Source organism: Natator depressus, chromosome 7 (assembly GCF_965152275.1).
Source record: "Natator depressus isolate rNatDep1 chromosome 7, rNatDep2.hap1, whole genome shotgun sequence".
NCBI classification, from domain to species: Eukaryota; Metazoa; Chordata; order Testudines; family Cheloniidae; genus Natator; species Natator depressus.
Window position 1 is genome coordinate 75,762,973 of NC_134240.1, and position 21,847 is coordinate 75,784,819.

The 21,847-nt window shown below is 40.8% G+C and overlaps 1 protein-coding gene across 7 annotated transcripts in view; it reads right to left on the reverse strand.

Moving 5' to 3' along the window:
- Positions 1 to 21,847, reverse strand: part of ANK3 (ankyrin 3) — a 288,028-nt gene that overhangs the window by 108,734 nt on the left and 157,447 nt on the right. For all 7 annotated transcript variants that reach the window (XM_074958832.1, XM_074958833.1, XM_074958837.1 and 4 more), the window contains 2 exons: positions 18,106 to 18,303; positions 13,721 to 13,819 (listed from right to left, as the gene is read on the reverse strand). In XM_074958832.1, coding sequence (XP_074814933.1) covers positions 13,721 to 13,819; positions 18,106 to 18,303 — 297 coding nt within the window. The remainder of the gene's footprint in view (positions 1 to 13,720; positions 13,820 to 18,105; positions 18,304 to 21,847) is intronic.

Genomic DNA, 21,847 nt, shown 5'->3' on the forward strand with positions numbered 1-21,847 from the left:
CGCCGACAGACCCCAGTTATTGGCGGGCGGGATCGAACCGGGGACTTCTGGAGCTTAGTGCATGAGCCTCTACCACATAAACTAAAAGCCAACTGGCTGTTAGCTAAGGCTGAAGAGCAGACTCATTTTATCTCTCTTTCTTCAAGTGGTCTCAGTGCCACTAGATGGGACAGAACAGAACACCCAGAAGGTGTGTGGGTTACACCTGGGTCACCTGACACAGGCCAGCCATGGGTGTTTTGTTGCAATGTAGACGTACCCAATGTGTTCTGGACCTTTTGTTTCAGAGACCAGTGGAAGCTGGTGTTTTGTTAGCAGAACACCATGACAAACTTTTGCACAGATGAATATATGGATTTTTCTTCTTGTTGTTTTCCTACCTGACTTTCATTATTAATGTACAGTTCAGAAATGCCCACCAGAGCTGCAGCAAAATCCAGCAGCTGTCCGGGCATGAGATGCTTAAACAAATAAGGGAAATCTGACTCATGTCCAAAACACCTTTTAAAATTGAACATAGCTAAGCAGTACATTTTTTGGCATGAGTTCTAATTAAGAACTAAAACGTAAGCCTGTCTCTATAAATATACTGCTCAGAAACAGAAACCTAAATACTACTTAAAAACCTCACTTAAAGGTAGCAACAGGGAATCAGAGTGTTCAATCTATTTGCTGCTCTCCTTAAAAGCCATTCAAATTTTAAATAACTTAAACGACATGTTGAAACATGTAAAGAATCGTAACAAATACTTTCATAAATAGTGAAGTTATACTATAAAATGCAACAAATCAGAGAGAACCAAAGCTGCTGCCCCCACCATCTCTTCTCTCTTTTTCTGTCTTTTACTATCATGAAAATATTGTTAGTTGATCTGAAAGAGCTTGGGATTCTTACAAAGTGATAGAAATGATCAGATTGTACCTCCTAAAGCAATTATCTCCTCCTTTCTTATCTGCCTGCATCAAGACATTATCTCTTCTTCCTTAATAAATACGCTTACTTCATCATAATCAGACTGGGGCTGCAATGAAGGACAGTTCAGAAGAGGGGCAACTAAAAAGAAGACTTTTTCAAAGTACTTTACAAAGATTAACCCAGTTGGCTGTTGGATAGGCGAGGATTATCCTCTCTATTTTACAAAGGAGGAAACCGAGGCACAGAGGTTCAGTGACTTGCCCAGATGCACTGGGAAGGGAATGCCAAAGTCAGGATTGGAATTCAGGAGCTCCTGCTCCCTATCTTATTTTCAGACCACTGAACCATGACTCTTAAGAAAAAGGAAAATAAAGATGTGAACGGCTCTGCATGGTTTACACTGAAAGTATGTTTCAGTGGTTGTCGCATTTAGATTCAGTCTTTTCTTCATATCAATTTAAATTAGTCTCCAACATGTCCATTTTAAACAAAAGGTGCCTAATGGCCCTATCTTAAAACATCCTGGGGGAATGTTAGATGTGCCAATTACTGTAAAATATGCTGTGTGTATTTACGTGCCTTTACTTCAGTGAATCATAAATCAGGTAACATGTAAAGAATATAAAGAAACTACTAAGTAGACTATTTAATTAAGTACTACTTTAAATTTACCCACTGCAAATGGTAAATGTCAAGATTTTAATGGCACCCACTATTGTACCTCTGTAAGCTGCTAGGAGAACAATTACCTACACGACTTCTTTCTCGCTGGCTCTTTTCTCACTGTTGACTAGCTAGCAATTTGAATCAGAGACCAGGTACAGTGCTAACTCTGGAAGACTTTCTTTTTGTCCCTTTTGAAGTGTGTGGGGTAGGGGAAAGAACAGAGGGAAGTTTTTGAACTCCGAATGACCTCCACCCCCATTTATTTCCTTTCTACTATTTTCCCCTTGGAGGCCTCAAAGCACAGCTATCTTGTGTCCCAGAAATGACTGCCAAATACAGCTCTCACTAAAGCCATTAATGCTGTTTTTCCTATCAAGCATGGGGAAGGGAAGTGGGTTCACTGCAGAGGGACATGAGGTACTTCTTCCCTCCCCTCTGGGGTTCAGCATGGTGCCTTGGTGGCAATCTCAGCACCTGCCAGCCTGGGAGGAAAACACTGAACTCTGAACCCTATGTGGCAGCATATTGTGCCGCCACTAGACCACTGGGCCACCCTGGAAGATTTTCTCTTAAGTTTCCAGTACCTTGTGGTCACATTGTGTCATGTTTTATCATGCTCCATGTGCTATACAATGTAGTGCCGCCATCAGCAAAGATAGGATGATGTGACAAGACAACATGGAACACAAATGAATACATTGGACATTTTAGAAGAAAGTTTCTTTCCGTTAGCAAGCAGCTTTCATAGCAATAGGCAACAATGTCCACAATAATTGTGCTGGGTCAGAACACAAAATTAAAACTAATTACTGAGATGCCTACTTAAACCTGAGACCCAAAGAGAATATCCTCTATTTCCCAGCTACAGTATGAACTCCAATACCAAATGGCTTTCAGTCTGGCAGTTATCTAAATTTATATTTACAGTATTTCTTGACTTCCTTATTGCAGATGGATATCCTGTTGAGATTTCTGAATCATGCCAACTGGCAGATTCTGTGCTTACACAGCCAAACAAGGGTGGAGAGCAAGAAAGCAATTCTCACTGCTACCTGGATTCCCCATTCTGGGTTCTCAGAGCATTGTAGATGAGTAAACAGGAGGCTAAACATGTTTGTTTTGTTAACAATTTTTAAACTATAGAAACATCATATGCAGATGCATCTTGATTTTAAACCAATATTTACTGGCATAAGCTTCCTGGAACTTAGCAGACTTACCAGTCAATAATATTTTATTTCAGAAAATTAGGATTTTTTTTAATGCAGCTCCTATTTTTGTCACCTCATGGTAATCAATTGATTACATTGCTTCTAGTCAGTTTAAGAATGGACAGCAACATGGGGGCTAACAGATGGGGAGTGCTTCTCAAAAGCAGAAAGAATAGATGTCAAAAATTAACCCAGAAATATTGGACTTTCAATTCTATATTATGGTATTGAAACAAACATCTATTCCCCCTCCTTTTTGGGAGGAGAAAAGTATCAAAAACCCCATGTAGTGGGTATCTTTTCAATATCCTTCATTTTCCCTTGTAGTAACCATAAATCCTAACAGCTTGAATTATTACATCTCTCTTCATGCTGACTCTCAAGCTGCTCTGTTTTTTTCTGCTGTTGCCATCAGACGCTGAAGATAGAGCGAGAGCTAAGAAATGAACACAGAACAATCGAATAGAGTTTCACTGATGTCTTTGATTAGGCTGAAAACTCCTCTAGATCCAGACACCACAAATCCAATGAGACCTTGATTCAGCAAAGCACACTAGCACTTCTTCTAGTTTAAGCATGTTTAAGTGCTTTACTAAATCAAGGTTTAACTGCATAAAGTATCTCGCAAAGGCCAACTATTAATTTTATTGAGGGGGTGGAAATTTCTACTGCAATGGCCACTAGACAGTTTAACATGCATCTAAAAACTGTGGTAGTAATCGATAATATGATAGCTAATATGCAACAAAGATATATTTCAATAACCGTGATTAAGCATTTCAAGCACTCTTTCCAACATCCCACTATTTCTCTGTTCCCTTTTCCTTTTAATACTAAAAATGCTTATTATTTTAATTAAACATGAAATTGTGATTTTTTTTTCTTCGTGCTTGTGAAAGGTACTGAACACTTGTAGTTAGCAACAAAAGAGGTATATCGGCAGTACAACTTTTCCCACACTGTCCAGCCTCAGCCCTGACCTGGAAGGTACAATTCAGGGAGTAAGAGAGTAGTTGATCACTGTCATTTCTCAATCCTTGATAAGAATACTACCAAGGGTACAAATACAGCCACTTTAGTGTTGGCTTTATTATCCGGACTCTTTCCTATCAGGATCTAGACTGAGACAATCAATTTTTGTCACATGGGTCCAACAGCCAGCACACAGTAACAATTTTCAATAACTAATGGTCTGTGCTAGCTTCAAACAGGCAACACTGAGAGGAAAGCTCCAAATCCCAGTACCAATCCCTTTGGCAATCCAGTATCTGGTTTTATTTTCTCAGGCTAGCTCTGTAAATTATACATTAAAACAACACTAGCCACTGTGGAACAGCCAAATAATAATGAACTTCAAAAGGGTATTAACCCTCTTGTCAGTGTTCAGCATTATGGCCATACTAGGAAAGCAAGATAATACATATATGTAATCAACACACACAGTTATTATATATCTGGAAATGTAAGTACTGAAGGAAAAACTGTCAAGCCCCAAGTCTAGAATTAAGGTCGTGATCCAGCAAGGTTCTTAACCATGTACCTAACTATAAGCAGGAGTGGTTCAATTGACTTCAGTGGCTACTAAAGTCATGCACAGGTACTTTGCTGATTCAGGGCCCACATTCCCAGCAATTCAAACACAGAAAAGAAAAGCTGCTGGTGCTTGAAATGAAAAAAAATCTGCTTTTGCTGTGGGATTCCAAAGTTTTCCTCTGTGAATAGTGAGTTGCATCTTAAAGCTCTCTAACTGTGGCAGGGTCTGGAGCAGCTGACATGAAGTGGCTGGTTGGTGTGTGTGTGTGTGTGTGTGTGTGTGTGTGTGTGTGTAGTGGTGTGTGTGTGTGTGTGTGTAGTGGTGTGTGTGTGTGTGTGTGTGTGTGTGTGTGTGTGTGTGTAGTGGATTGGATCTGCTGGGACTAGTTTTACTCCACTGCCTTCTAAAGAATCACTCCTGATGTACACTGGTGGCTGTGAACTACACAGATCCAAGGTTTTGAAAACGTTTTAGGGTATGTCTACACTAGAGCGGGTGGTGTTATTTGCAGCTCATACAGATATACCTGTGCTAGCTTTTATTGAATCTAAAAACGTAAGTGCAGACACAATGGTGTGAGCAGCAGTAGTGGCTAAACACCTGAATATGTACTGAGGGTTTCATTTGGGATTGTACCCGGGGTGGCTAGCCCCTCTCACTATTTGCACTGCTGCACCTACACTTCTAATTTTAGCACTAGTGTAGCAGGTATGTCTATTTAAGCTGGAAATCTCTGCCCAGCTCCAGTGTAAGCATATTCAGATGCAGAACGAAGGGTGAAGAAAAGCAAGACAAAGGAGGTGGGGGTGAAAATAGTCTGAACAAGCACATTTTTTTTAATACTATTAAAGGACCCTCATTTTCTGAAGGGTATTTGGAAATGTGTGCTTTACCAGTATTCTATTTTTGCATTGCATTCCCTTTTAAAGAACATAACATAAGAATGGCCATAACGGGTCAGACCAGTGGTCTATATAACCCGGTATCCTGTCTTCTGACAGTGGCCAATGCCAGAGGCTTCAGAGGGGATGAACAGAACAGGGCAATTATTGAGTGATCTATCCCCTGATGTCCACGCCCAGCTTCTGGAAGTTAGAAGCTTAGGACACCCAGGACATGGGCTTGCATCCCTGACCATCCTGGCTAATAGCCATTGAGGGATCTATTCCCCAGGAACTTATCTAATTCTTTTGTGAATCCATTGGAGTTTTGGCCTTCACAACATCCCCTGGCAATGAGCCCCGCAAGTTGACTGTGCACTGTGTGAAGCAGTTCTTCCTTTTGTTTGTTTTAAACATGCTGCCTAGTTATTTCATTGGATAACCCCTGGTTCTTGTGTTATGTGAAGGAGTAAATAACACTTCCCGATTAATTTTCTCCACACCTTTCATGATTCTGTAGACCTCTATCATATCCCTCCTTAGTCATCTCTTTTCCAAGAGGAAAAGTTTCGTTGTTTTTTCTCTCTCTTCATATGGAAGCTTTTCCATACCCCTAATAATTTTTGTTGCCCTTCTGAGTATCTTTTCCAATTCTAACATATCTTTTTTTGAGATGGGGTGACAAGAACTGCACTCAGTATTCAAAGTGTGGGCGTATTATAGATTTATATAGTGGTATTATGATATGTACTATCTTATTATCTATCCCTTTCTTAATGGTTCCTAACATTCTGCTAGCTTTTTTGCTTGCTGCTGCACATTGAGTGGATGTTTTCAGAGAACTATTCACAATTACTTCAATGACACTTCCTTGTGTGGTAACAGCTAATTTAGACCCCATCATTTTATATGTATAGTTGGGATAATGTTTTTCAATGTGCATTACTTTGCATTTATCACCATTGAATTTAATCTGCCATTTTGTTGCCCAGTCACCCAGTTTTGTGAGATTCTTTTGTAGCTCTTCACAGTCTGCCTGGGACTTAACTATCTTGAGTAGTTTTGTACCATCTGCAAATGTTACCTGTTTTTCTGGATCATTTATGAATATGTTGAACTGCACTGGTCCCCAGTGTAGATCCTTGGGGGACATCGCTATTTACCTCTCACCATTCTGAAAACTGACTATTTATTACTACCCTTTTTTTCCTATATTGTAATGAGTTACTGATCCATGAGAGGACCTTTCCTCTTATCCCATGACTGCCTACTTTTCTTAAGAGTCTTTGTTGAGGGACCTTGTCAAAGGCTTTCTGAAAGTCCAAGTACATTATATCCACTGGATGACCCTTGTCCACATGTTTGTTGACCTCCCTCAAAGAATTCTAGTAGATTGATGAGGCATGACTTCCCTTTATAAAAGCTGTGTTGACTCTTCCCCAACTAATCATGTTCATTGATATGTCTGATAATTCTGTTCTTTACTATAGTTTCAATCAATTTACCTGGTACTGAATTTAGGCTTACTGGCCTGTATTTGCCAGGATCATTTCTGGAACCTTTCTTAAAAACTGGCATCACATTAGCTATCCTCCAGTTATCTGCTACAGAAGCTCATTTAAATGAAATACTACATACCACAATTAGTAGTTCTGCAATTTCATATTTGAGTTCCTTCAGAACTCTTGGGTGAATATCATCTGGTTTTGGTGACTTGTTACTGTCTAACAAAAACTCCTCTACTGTCATCTCAATCTGGGACAGTTCCTCAGATTTGTCACCTAAAAAGACTAGCTCAGGTGTGGGAATCGCCCTCACATCCTCTGCAGTGAAGATTGATGCAAAGAATTAATATAGCTTCTCCGCAAATGGCCTTGTCTTCCTTGAGTGTTCTTTTAGCACCTCCATCATCCAGTGGCCCCACTGATTATTTGGCAGACTTCCTGTTTTTAATGTATTTTTTTAAAATGTTGCTGTTAGTTTCTGTGCATCTTTACTCTTCAATTTCTTTTTTGACCTTCCTAATTATACTTCTGTACTTGACTTGACAGAGTTTATACTTCTTTGTATTTTCTTCAGTAGGCTCTCATTTCCAATTTTTAGAGGATGCCTTTTTGCCTCTAGCCACTTCTTTTACTCTGTTATTTAGCCATGGTGGAACTTTTTTGGTCCTCTTACTATTTTTTATTTATTTAGAGCATACACTTAATTTGAGCCTCTACTATGGTGTTTTATAAAAGTTTCCATGCACACTGGATGCATTTCACTCTTGTGACTGTATCTTTTAATTTCCATTTAACTAGCTTCCTCATTTCTATGTAGTTCTGCTTTCTGAAGTTAAATGCTACTGTGGTGGGTCTCTTTGGTATTTTCCGTCCCACAAGGATGTTAAATTTAATTACATTATAGTCGCTATTACCGAGTAGTTCATTTCTTTCTTGGACCAGATCCTGTGCACCATTTAGGATTAAATCAATAATTGCCTCTCCCCTTATGGGTTCCAGGACTAGCTGTTCCAAGAAGCAGTCATTAATGGTGTCTAGAAAATGTATCTCTGCATCTCATCCTAAGGTGATATGTACCCAGTCAAAAAGGAGATAGTTGAAATCCCCCATTATTATTGAGTTTTCTATTTTTATAGTCTCTATAATCTCCTGGAGCACTTCATAATCACAATCACCATCACCATCCTGGTCAGGTGGTCGGTAGTATACTGTTACTGTTATACTGTTATTATTCAAGCATGGAATTGCTATCCATAAAGATTCTATGGGAACTTAAGTAAATACTTCCCCCCATCTGTCCGGTAGAGCTTGAGTAAACATAGCTATGCTTAAAAAACAGAAAAAGTCAGCTTCCACTAACATGGCTTTGTTGTGCCAAATCAGCTTTGTTTATTCACCAGTATCCTTGAGTGAAGCCATCAGAGCCTGGGATTAGAGTGTGTTTAGTGAACTGTTGCTGCAGAACCAGAAGAGGAACCCCAGAACACTGTCAACGTGCAGCCTGCAAAACGAGTGGCTATTTTTCCTTTCATATTTTCCTCCAAAATACAATAAAAACATCCTAGGAGAAAAAAGCCATGAAGACTTATAATTGAACTGCATAGGATATTTAGGTCTGATAGTACTTCTAAGACTGTTCATAGATTCATAGATTTTAGGTCAGACCAAACTACAATCAACTACTCTGACACATCATAAATGCCAGAAAATTTCACTCAGCAAGTCCTGCAGTGGCAAAACTATTCTTCCTTACTATTCCTTTGAAGCAGAAAATGTGTCTCAGCCCAATCTTCCCTTCCTTTGTAGTCCTTTGAGCATTCCTCACTCATTTGAGTAGTTCCAGTGATCCAGGTGCACAGGTACACAAGAGTAGGAAGTACTCACAAGAATAAAGATTGCAGCATCAAGCAATATGTGTGTGTAAGGTGCTATGTTGGCTTACAGAGATGTATAAATGATGATTAAAGATGATAATATTCCTGAGGAGGAAAACGATAGCTCACCTGTGGCTTCACATGAAGTTAAATGACATCAATAAAATATTAAGTATTCTTTCTCTCTATGGATTCTGTAATTGAGTGAGAAAGGGCCAGGTAGTTATTACTGGTGGGGGGAAGGCTGTTTCCTACTGCAGTAAAGAGTTTGTCAGGTCTTTCATTATAAACTTAGATCATCAGGGTTTCTCCAGAAACTGATCCATGATGAAATAGAGGACACAGATTCTCACACGTCTTCCTACAACAGTGGCTGCAGCAAGTGTTTTTTGGCAGAGTGGTGTCCTCAGACTGCTGAATTGGAATTAATTTGCAAACTGGACACCATTAAATTATGCTTGAATAAAGACTGGGAGTGGATGGGTCATTACACAAAGTAAAACTATTTCCCCATGTTTATTTCCCCCCCGCCCCCAACTGTTCCTCAGACATTCTTGTCAACTGCTGGAAATGGCCCACCTTGATTATCACAACAAAAGGTTTTTTTTTTTTTTTTCCTTTTCCTCTCCTGCTGGTAATAGCTCACCTTACCTGATCACTCTCGTTACAGTGTGTATGGTAACACCCATTGTATCATGTTCTCTGTGTATATAAAATCTCCCCACTGTATTTTCCACTGCATGCATCCGATGAAGTGGCCTGTAGCCCATGAAAGCTTACGCTCAAATAAATTTGCTTTCCTTTTGGATAATTTTATCTACTGACCAGGTTCATTTTCAGGGCTGTGGTTAAGAATTTCAGGTCCTCCCTGGAGTGGCCATTGAATTGGCAGACAGGGATCCCACTGACAGTGCACTACTTAGACTACTTCCTATTTGTAGGACTATTGGGGTGGAGGGAATGCACACATTCATAGGTACCGTTTAGGGGTTAGCGTGCAGTTTAGGCATTGCTTTTAATTAAGTGAAGACAGCAGGTCCTCCAACGTCACTGAGGTTACTGTTCAGGTTACAGAAAGATTCAATACTAGGTGAGATCCATCTCCAAGAGGACAAAGTGAGCCCCTTGAGGGATCTGGTGCAGCGAATGACCAGGGAAAGTGAAGCTGCTGCTGGGCATCTCATAGATAGTTGAATAGAGTTTCACCTGTTAAGTAGTGGCTGCAGACTGTGGACCTGATTTATCACCATGTTGCACAAATCAGGGCCGGCTCTAGGCCCCAGCAAAACAAGCAGGTGCTTGGGGCGGCACACTTCTAGGGGCGACATTCCAGCGCCGGCCCTGCCACCCCTAGAAATGTGCCTCCGCCACCCCAGCTCGCCTCCGCTCCGCCTCCACCTGCTCCCCTGAGCGCGCCGCTGCTGCTCCACTTCTCCCCGCTCCCTCCCAGGCTTGCCACGCTCGAAACAGCTGTTTCGCGCGGCAAGCTTGGGAGGGAGGGAGGAGAAGCCGAGCAGTGGCGCACTTGGGGGAGGTGGCGGTGGTGGAGCGGAGGTGAGCTGGGGCGGGGAGAAGTTCCTCTACCCCCCAGTTACTTCCTGCACTCCCCCCCAGCTCACCTCCGCTCCGCCTGCTCCCCTGAACACGCTGCCTCTCCCTCGCCTGAGAGGGAGAGGGGAGAAGCGGAGCGGCGGCATGTTCAGGGGAGCAGGCAGAGCGGAGGTGAGCTAGGGTGGTGGTGGGGGGGGAGGTGCAGAAAGCCATGGGGGGGGGGAATGCTGCATGCCCTGGGGAGGAGGCGGGGCTGGGGATTTGGGGATGGGGTGGTCATGTGTCTTCTCCTTCAGCTGGTGCCCCGCAGTATGGGGAGACACCAGTCGCACACAGAGTGACCTTGCATGTACTGTACGTGCGATGTCATGCCTCGCATGCAAGTGCAGAATTGCATGCCTTACTGAAAAGATAATGGCATGCCAATGCTTATAGATACTAAAGTGCTGTTCAGATGAAGAACCCATGCTGTGTATCATTAATCACCAGGTTGCCTGAAACAAAGAGAGTTTTGGTTCAGACATTTATGCTGCAATGACTGAAGCTTAACATCTGCTTTTGCATCTGCATGTTCCCAGTATTAGCTGTATTGCGGATGCTTGATCTTGTTTCCATATAGACAGATTCAAAACCCTTGCACCACAAGCTGACCTAAATTCCATCCAGGTGTCTGGCCCAGTCTGGGTCCCCAAGCTCATGGTAGTGCTATGTATGATGGAATGCTCTATTACCTCAGGTGCCTGAGAACATTCCACAACAGAAGCAATTGGTTCACAGAGCAATCGCCCAGTGGCTGAGGAAGGCAGTGCAGGGATGGTCATAGCCATGGCACACGTAGATCATGTAGCCATGATCCTGCCCCCTACTATCACAGCGTATTTGGTAGGAATTGTGACCCATGAACCTCTTGGTGCCAACTGGCAGAGAGTGCAGGGGGTGTTTATAGTTTTATAGGTCAGGTATATGCATATTAAGTTTACCAGAGGCATGTAAGGTCTCCACCAAGAGCTCATAGGTCATCATAATCATTGTGAAATGTATGTATGGATAATATTTAAGGAATAATGTATCTGAACTGAAAATTATACTCTTAAGTTAAAGCAGGTCACTAGAAGGTGATAAACATGACCCTGTCAGGTAAGAGGGAAGAGACTCTTATCTCTCTTGGGATGGTTATGTGTGCATTGCATATTGTTCGCTTCACAATGCAGGCCTATCTACAGACTAAGCCGAATGCTAATCAAGAGATTTTTAAATCAACTGGAAAGAAGCACACAGGAAAAAAGCAACAACCAAGGGGACACCCTGATTATGAGTAAAGACAATGGATTGTGGGATGTAACTGGGTGCGGGGTATGAAGACACACATGCGATCTTTCCCACTGAGGAGACAAGCTGACAGTGTGACTTGTCTTATGAAGGGAGGATCACAGCCAAGCATGTGATGGAAGGATTTTGGGTGAGCTCTTACTCTATAAGATGTGACAAAAACTAGTTAAGTAAGTCCAGATTCTTGAACACATGTTATGTTTTTCTTTTAAGTATAACCATTTGTTTCCAATATTTCAATTTTCTGTCACTTGAATATCTATACTTTCTTAAAGATTTACTTCTTCTCACTATATACTTATCTGAGTGCTGTGTGTTAAGCAGAGCAGTGATGTGGCGTAAGTGGTAAGCTGGGGTGTACTGTTCCATTACTACTCATACAACGTTAGAATGTCGGTTTAGGTAGCAGGATTGGCTACCTAAACTAGTATACCTTAGTAGTGACTAGTAATAACTAGTGACCTTAGAACTGCTATAGCTTCTATTCTGGATCTTGCACAAAGTAATGCAGGTCAGATTATGGGGGCAATTTGTTCCATTCTGCCTTCATAGAGACTTCAGAATAAAGGAACTAGTACTGATTTAGCCTTAGCTACAGCCCAAGGCCTTGATCAGGGCTGATTTAAGGTGGAATTGTCCCAATTTATCTACCTAATAGAGCTGCTCTGAGAATTAGATAAGCTTCAAATATGAAGAACATTCTATAAATGCTAATTATTATTATAATAATACTGTCACTTATAGATACCATGCATACAACACATGCAGATAGAACTCTGTGCATTCAATTGTGGCTGTAGCCCACAGCGCCATATTGGAGATGACGTGCCAGGAAGGGTGGCTCCTTGAACTCTCTCTCAAGTCAAGGTGCAATCCAGTCCTTACTGTATTTCTGTATTTAGGAGCTTAGGCCAAAAATGTCAAGTTTGATTGACTAAGATTTCGCAACCTATTTAGGCTCCTAAGTAAAAGTGGCCTTCCAAATTAAGAGAGTTGTAAGAACTCGGCACTTCTGGAAATCAGGCTGCTTTTATTTAGAAGCTTAAATATGGAATTAGGTGTCAAACTTTAGGCAACCAAGTTTGACATTTTTGGCCTTTTGTATGTATGTATTCTATATTAGATAAAAGTCAAAGAGATGTATACACAAGAATAAATTATCACAGCATTTCCTGCCACCATACATTTAATTTCCAATCAAACTTTTTATTAGTACGGTAGAACAACTCAGTGTTTAGTATGCTTATGTTTCCTTTATGAGAATCCAGCTCAAATCTGAATTTTGGATGCTGGACAAAATTAGTTTGATGATGTCAACTCCGTTTCCTAGAAGATAGTTGCCTGTATCATTAAATAGCTCACTATGCTATAATTTGGCAAAAGGAAGTGTCTGCTAAGAAATTCAGAAGTGTGCAAACATGAACACTGAGTCATCCTACAGCTGGCCAGTGTTGGTAACACTCAAAGAATAGTTTATGGAAGGTTACATTATTCAGTATTTAGCTCAGGATAAGCGGAAGACTTTGGTTGCATTGCTGACTGTCTATTACTCTTTACAAGAACTCATGATAAGGGACAGAACATTTCTAATAATCCGGAATACCTAATTTGTTTTTACTTTGTTTATGTTGCTTGAAACACAGCTCTCCTGAAAGAGTGTTTTTACAATGATACCCAAGACACTTTAAATAACCATTTTGTTGTTATTTTTTCAAATGCCGGTTGGATAGAGCAGGAGTGAGTACGTGTAGTACGTACCAAAGAACTCTAATGGGTGCTAAGGGACAGTATTACACGGCGAAAAACAAGATAGTGGAAGCTCTGGCATTTATGAAAGTTTGCTTAAATGAAGAATGCAGTCCAGTCCTACTGGATGCCTACTTTCTTCAGTCAAAACACAATAATATAATGGAATTAAATCAAAACTGATCCAAACATCAAACAAGATTGCAAAAATAAATATACTGTCCACAGACAGTCCTTTCCATGTAAAGGAAAGTTGGATAACACTGAATATATTAAGTATATTTTCTAGCTGGTTATTCACAGGGGCTGATTCACCACTGTTACTTCAGTTTCATGCCAATGTAAGTCCACTGATATCACTGCAGTTACACTAGTATAAACCTGGAGTATTGTAGTGGTGAATCGGACTCACAGACTTTAAACACTTCCGTTAGGTGGGTGGAATGTATTTTCTCTATTTTTTTCTTCAGGTATATTTACACATTAGTTAGTGTTGATTAATCTTACCTTTGTCGGTGCATCAACAACAGCCCCTTGATTAACAAGAACCTCTGCCACATTGACTTTGTCCTCTTGAGCAGCCAGGTGAAGTGGTGTCAGTCCACTCTGTAAATTAGGGGCAACAAATGATCATCTTGCAGAGGAGACATATTAACATTATGAGCCAACATTATGAGCCAAATTCTTCAACACTTATACAATTGCACTGATCTTAATTACAGGTTTCAGAGTAGCAGCTGTGTTAGTCTGTATCCGCAAAAAGAAAAGGAGTACTTGTGGCACTTTAGAGACTAACAAATTTATTTGAGCATAAGCTTTCGTGAGCTACAGCAAGGTGCCACAAGTACTCCTTTTCTTTTTACTGATCTTAATGAGGTTGCAGCTTGTTAATGAGGGCAGAATTTGTCTATCTGTTTACTGTTTAAATTTGCTCAATTACGAGACACTGCAATTTAAAAGCATAAAATACACAGCGAGCTAATGTTTCCTATACAAGGTACAGCAGTTAAACAAGGAAAATTATGTAATATTAAATATGGAGCAGATATTACACTACAGGTTTTTAACACAAAAGCTCAAGGTTATTTTCTCCTGGCTATTTCACTCTCCTGATATGAATGAGATTAAAAGAAACAGCAAACAATTGTTTACAGTCCTGCCAGTTTGCTAGGAGTAACACTCACTCACTCAGATTTAAATCCTGCTATTTACAGTGTTCTCTTATATATGAAAATGAATGTGTAAATAGGCTTCTTGTTGTTTCAGTTCCAAGGCACATTGATGTGCTGTTCTATGGCAGCTGTTATTTCCTTCTCTTTCAGGGCTCCAGTTGCTTTAGCTCCAAGGTTCTCTGATGTTCCTTCTCTTTTTCTGCTACCTGCAATCGGTACAGCTCTAACTTTGTAACTGCTTCGCTCGCTCTCATATTTATGCTTTCTCTGCTCTTATTTCCTCTTCCCGAAATAATCAAATAAAAAATAACAAAAGTGTAATATTTTCTTGGTTGTATTCAGCCACCACACAAAGTCTCACTTAAAATCACTACACCAGCGTATGAAGTGCAAATCTCACTCAGTACAACAGGCTGTGCATTTCACCCTGTTCGCTGTGCCAATGTGACATGCCCCAGAGTACAATCTGAACTGGTGGATCATTGTGCCCCCTTAACTCTCCAGCCTGGTGTGCACTAGGCCCTGCTTTGCTGTGTGAGCTGCCACTCCGCCAGTCACTCCAGCCCCTAGCATGCAAGTCACCCCCAGACAAATACCAGAATGCTATGCCCAGCCACTCTTGAATTACATACAGGGTGACACCTGCATATCCCCAGTCCCAGCCTTGCAACTCAGACATGTACCGTTTTGTACTGCTCAGTATCTTATTAAGCAATACAAGCTCATAAATTCTGTCATTTTAGCAAAGAAAATGAATATGCACCAGGCCTTGTTAACCTGAGTAGATTCCCCAAGCCCTTCAGCCAAAAACACACTGGCTTAGATAAAACATCAAAATAAGTTTATTAACTACAGAAAGACAGATTTTCATTGATTATAACTGGTATAGGCATAAAAAGTCAGAATTGGTTACAAAAAGAAATAAAATGATAAAATTCCAGTCTATTAAACTTTACCAAGCTAAGTCAAATGTGAAGGAATAGGGTTTCTCTTACCCAAAAGCTAACAGCAGTCCGTGCTAACTGGAAAGTTTTCCAGTTAGGATCCCTCCCCCCAGTTCAGTGATGTTTCTGTCCTCCAAACAATCTTGATGCCTTCAGTATACGTGGGGGAAGAAAGGTGGCCAGGGGCCTTTGTTCCCCTTTTTATATGTTGACTCTTTTTATTGAAAAAGTCCTTGCTGTGTCATGGGGTCAGGCAGCCCCATTGCCTATGTGCTCTGCACTCAGTCCTTCATATGAATTGCAAATTCTTGCTTGCACCTTCTGTATACGTGCAGCTTGAGGGGACAGTTCTTTGTTTATAGTTCTTGTTATTTCTAAAGAGCTAGTCTGTGGACATTCCCCAGATTCACGTGTTTCAGTAACAAACATACAGCAAAATCTCATAACTCCATATTTTATGATGGTACACACGTTACCAGGACAGTAATACGTAACAGATTATGACTTTTCAAACGATACCTCACAAAGCATACTTTGTACAAAATATATCATAACCATTAACAAGTGGTGAATATGAGGGTACAAGGTGTTATTTTTAGGTACAGTCAGTCACCACATAAAAGCCAGCATCTGTATTTAGTGGTAGCCATAGATGCTAATGAAGGACCATGAATAGTTTTAAGGTTAGAATAGGAGAAATGAAGCATAGGCTTCCAAGTGTCATATGAAGCCCACCCAGAGACTCAGAGGACACTGAGCCATTCCACCTGCCGAAAGCAAGGAACGATTTTTGTGAGAAATTTCTCACTCTCATCTTCCTAGTCTTGTCAGATAAATTCATACAGAAACCGCACTGTATAATTATACTGATGGAGATGAGGGCATCTAGGGAATTAGGGATGCACATTTACTGTAGACATTATCACTGAGTAGACTTCACAGCCTGTAAACCCTTTGGCAGATGTATAAACAGAAAATCAGTTCACTTCCTTTCCAATTCCCAGGAGAAAGCATGTGGAAAGTCGCAGCGCTATAATGGAATGCCCCATGGGAAGTGGAATCACTTACATTAAGAACAAAATCTCAGACAACCATACTGCTGATAGCCCATAAAAAAGCAGCTTCTCTTGACAAAGTTAGGTGCTACTACTGCTTAGTGGGAGGCACATGTAGAGATCTGATAAAATGGCGGGAGCCAAGCCCACTAATAGCCTGGAGTTAAGAAGAAACTTCCCCAATAGGCATGTTACAACAGAATTGTCCATTATGGGGGAGACGGGGAGGGTTTACATATTCATATGAAGCATCTGGTACTGGAGAATGTCAAAGACAGGATACCAGAAAAATGGACAATTGGTCTGATCTAATATTGTAGTTACTATGTTCTATTTTCTGCTAGAAGAAATGATGACAACTTCAAACACCTGTGTGCTTTTCATAGAATCACAGAAATGTAGAGCTGGAAGGGACCTCGAGACATCTAGTCCAGCCCCCTGCACTGAGGGAGGACCAAGTCAGCTTAGACTACCCATGACAAGTGTTTGTCCAACCTATTCTTCAAAACCTCCCCAATGATGGATATTCCACAACCTACCTTGGTAAGCTATTCCACTGCTTAACCATCCTTATAGTTACAAAGTTTTTCCTAATATCTAAGCCAAATCTCCCTTGCACCACATTAAGCCAGTTGCTTCTTGTCCTGCCTTCAGTGCACATGGAGAACAATTGCTCACCATCCTCTTTATTACAGCCCTTTATATATTTGAAGCAGTTATCAGTTCCCCCCTCTCTCTTCCTTTCTCAAGACTAAATGTACCCATTTTTTAAAACTTTTCCTCTTAAGGTTGGGTTTTCTAAACCTTTTGTTTTTTTTGTTGCTCTCCTCTGGACTCTCCACTTAGTCCACACAATTCCTAAAGAGTGGGGCCCAGAGCTGGACACAGTACTCCAGCTGAGGCCTCACCAGAGCTGAGTAGAGGTGGACAATTACCTCCCATGTCTTACCTCCCATGTCCCATGTCCATGACATTCCTGCTAATACACCCCAAAATTATATTAGCCTTTTTTGCAACTGCATCACATTGTTGACTCATATTCAATTTGTGACCCACTCTGAACCACCTACCAGTTATTCCCCATTTTGTAGTTGTGCAATTGATTTTTTCTTCCTAAGGGTAGTACTTTTCACATGTCTTTACTGAATGTCATCTTGTTGATGACAGCCCAATTCTCTAGTTTGTCAAATTCAGTTTTTGAATTTGTTTTGTTCTGTCCTCAAACACCCCTCCCCCGGCTTGGTGTCATCCGCAAATTTCATAAGCATATTCTCCACCTTGTTATTTAAGTCACTAATGAAAATATTGAATAATACAAGACCCAGGACAGACCCATGCTGACCCCCATTAGATACATCCCCTCAGTTTGACAATGAACCATTGATAACTACTCTTTGAGTACTGTCTGTCAACCAGTTTTGTACCCAACTTACAGTAATTTCGTCTAGACTTTATTTCACTAGTTTGCTACTGAAAATGTCAAGTGGGACTGTCAAAAGCCTTACTAAAACCAAGATGTATCACATCTACAGTTCCCCCCATCCACCGGGCTGGTAACATTATCAAAGAATGTACTTAGATTGGTTTGACTTGTCAAAGTATGTAAATTTCAAATCTCATAGAATCAGATGATGCAAAATTCACTTGTTAGCCCCTTTTCTTACTAGTCACCATATTTTTTTTTCCTGAGTGCAAAAATAAATAAATAAATGCAAACTTACCTTGTTGCTAAGATTCACATTAGCATTTCTAGTAAGAAGCAACGACACCATGTCCACATGGCCTTCCTGCGATGCAAGATGTACAGGGGCAATACCCTGTCTGGTAATAGCATTAGCATCAGCACCATATTCAAGCAATGTAGTCGCTATATCCATCTGGTTTTTCTTGGCAGCTATGTGCAGTGGTGTATAACCATTCTGTCAATATAAAACATTTGAGTACAGGCTCATCTGTGAAATACCACAGTAAATTACTTTTCTGTACATACTTGATTTTATTATCCTAAATGATCAGTTCTAAAAATTCAGTCCTGACATGAATGAGCTTAAAATATGACCATATTAAAAAGCGACACATCAGAACTTTAATAACTATTTTAAAATCATGTCTGTATATAAGAGAATTGAAAGAAATTTGAATGACACTTTCTAAATGTGGAAAATGTAGCCCTAATATAGAGCAGTGCAATCTACAAACAAAGACTTCATAACCGTTTGAGCCACCTTTCATAGTTATTTGCTACTTTTCCTTAAAGGCCTAAGTACATATTATCTCTGTAATGTATAAAGGGATGGGATTCGCTATTATATACATGTGCATGTTTAGTCACTCAGAACAGCTGTTAGTGTTTGTTTTCTTCACTTCCCGGTAGGAACCAGGGTATTATATATATGAATTGGGGTCAGTCTTTCTTTTAACACAAACTTTATTGCAAAGTTTGTCCTAATCTTGTTGGAAGGCAGTTTTAGACTCCCTATTCTGGGCCAGAAAAGGATACGTCAATATGAACTTCTGGTTTCATATCTCTGAACTCTTTCCTTCTTTCTAATCCGTGCATCCAGGTATTTCTAATCAGTCCATCTCTGAGTATCTCAATGCAATTTCAACTATACAGAATAATCTTAGAGTTCAAAAGGAAGGACAGGATTTAGCAGAAAACCTTTAAGTTGTTTTACACACAAAGGGCTTGTCTACATGGCTAGTTATACAGCACACTAAATGGCTGTGAGGACACTACTACCATGTACTAAAAGTTTAGCAGTTTCAAGGCACGTTACCCTTTAGTGCAATGTAGCAGGGTCCACACAGACACTAAGGGTATGTCTACACAGCAATTAAACATCTGCGGCTGGCCTGGGTCAGCTGACTCAGGCTTGCAGGGCTCAGGCTCCACAGCTGTTTAACTGCTGTGTAGATGTTCAGGCTCAGGCTGGAGTCTGAGCAGCTACCCGGTAATTAAGCAGCCCTGCAGCCCAAGCCTGAGTCAGCTGACAAGGCCAGCTGCAGGTATTTAATTGCTGTGTGCGAGTGTGATGTACTTTCACATCCCAGGTTGTTGTGCACTAACTATCCATGAAGACAAGTCCTAAGTTTCTTTAAGCATTTATTAAATCAATGTGTGTGAGGCTTTGTCTACACTAGCACTTTTGTTGGCAAAACTTTTGTGTGTTTTTTCACACCCCTGACCAAGAATAAGTTTCACCGACAAAAACGAGTGTCTCCCACTGACATAGCTACCACTTGTTGTTTGGAGGTGTTTAATTACGCTGGTGGGTGAGCTCTCTCCTGCCAGCATAGAGTGGCTACACAGGAGACCATACAGCTGCAACGGTACAGCTGTGCCGCTGTAAGGTCCGTAGTATAGACATAGCCTAAATCAGCTAAACAGATTTAAGAACCATGGATAACACACTGGTCAGGGGCATGGCCAGCCTTTGGATACTGACAATGATGCTTATTGCTTCTGGTCCTGTTAGTCTTCTAGAAATAGTGTGTTAATCTTAATTTTAAAACCATTGGAAAAGTGTACGTGTGTGAGAGGGAAGGAGTGAGAGCGAGCGAGCGAGCGAGAGAGAGCGCTTTTAAAGAAGTGGGATTCCAGCTGGATGGAGCCATATAGCAAGTACCATGAATATTCCAAACTACATGGGCCTGAACCCCTACCAGCTTTGGAAACAAACCCAACTTAAAATAGGACTCAGCTCAAAATAGGACCCAACTCCCCTTTTCAGGTAGGAGAAGAACCTTTTCCCCTTTCACAGTGGAAGAACAACTGCCAGAAACCCACAAAATCTACATTCTCACACAATGGCACCAATGCTTGACTTGTTTCCCCATTCCCACTAGATCTCCTGATCTCATATAATTTCCTTGAGGGAAGTGATTGCGGGATATACTCAAAGGCAGAAACTGTCCATTGTGTACGGAAATAAGATGCCTTCCTCCCACACTCTGATGAAACCCACTCCACTTCCTGCTGTGTGCTGCTGAGGTAACAGACAAAAAAATATATTTTTAAACTCCTGTATTTTTGCCTGTATCCCACCTATTTGCCCTTCACAGCTTCAGCTCTTCCTAGGGGCATGAGACTGCCTGTCCTGATGAGCAGGTCAGAGTCAGTCCTCTTGTGGTTGAAAACTGCATATCCTCTGGAGGTGAATTCGCTCTTTGAGCTTGTGCTTCCAGGGGTAGCTGAGCAGTACTCCACGGGAACCAAGGTACTGATTGTTGTGTGGTGATGCAAGCAGAACACGGAACACACAGGGGCATGCGTGGTTACACCAGTGTTTTGTTAGCATTAACCCAGAAAAGAGACAGACAGGGTCGATGGTAGAACACAAGTTTTCAGCACTGTTCTAACCAGTTTTATAGCTTTTCTACACTGGCTGTTGTAAAAACTGTATTAGACACTGGTTTAGCTGAGACCTTGTTTAAACTGAATGTAAACCAGGTTCCTGAACTTGGTTCCTAGCTGTAGGACCAAAAACTACTGTCTGTGAAAAAAAAATATTTTTCTGACTTTAGTGAGCTAGCGCCACTGAGCAAGGAGGGAGTGGAAAGCCAATTACTATTGCCTGAAGGCAACTAGCCTTCAGATCAAATATTGGCTGGGTACAGTTTACAATCCTTCTGACCAAAGAGAAAGAACTGTTTCCTTTCTCTCCAACCCCATCAAGGACATCCAGCTCAGTCTGATGCCAAACATAAAAGTGAACTTTCTGAGTCTAGCTATGGACCCAAGCACAAAAGTGTGTGCATATTCCTAGCCATTGGCTACATGCCTCCTACAGCCAAGCTTCTGACACAGAGGCAATACATAAATAAAAGGAAGTACAGAGTTAATAAATTCTATTTTCATTTGAAAAATAGTTCACATTCTTAAAAAGAGTAAAAAGGACTTTCAGCACAAGAGAATCATATAGAACAGCTGAAAATACATCTGGTATGTGCCTAATAGCTTCACAAATAAGTCCAGCCTCTAACATGTGAAGGAAAACCAGTGCATTTTGTACATCTTGCAAAAAGGCAGAGATTACTTTTTTGCAAATGCATCTTCGTATGTTCATAACTGTATTTTACTCGGTGAAACTGAAAGTTGTAGGTTGCCAAGATTACGCAAATAGAGAGCTGAACATCCAAGTAAAAATTCAGCTCACTCTCAATCTGCATCTTATCCTCATGATAAGGACGCAACTCTATCACAATAAATAGACTTGCAGGGGAAGGGAGATGTTTGGGGGGAAGAGTTTGATTATTCTGACTGTAACAGGAAAAAACAAGGGACAAGCGTAAGGACAGACAGACAGAGATGGCAACTGAAAACTAGAGAAGAGAATTAAGGAGGAGGATTGCAAAATGAATAGTGAACTCAAATTAACTGCTGCTACCAAAGACCCAGAATAAACACTGTAAAAAGAAGCAGGCGTAGAGCAAAATACAGCAATGTCTGAAGTAACTGTC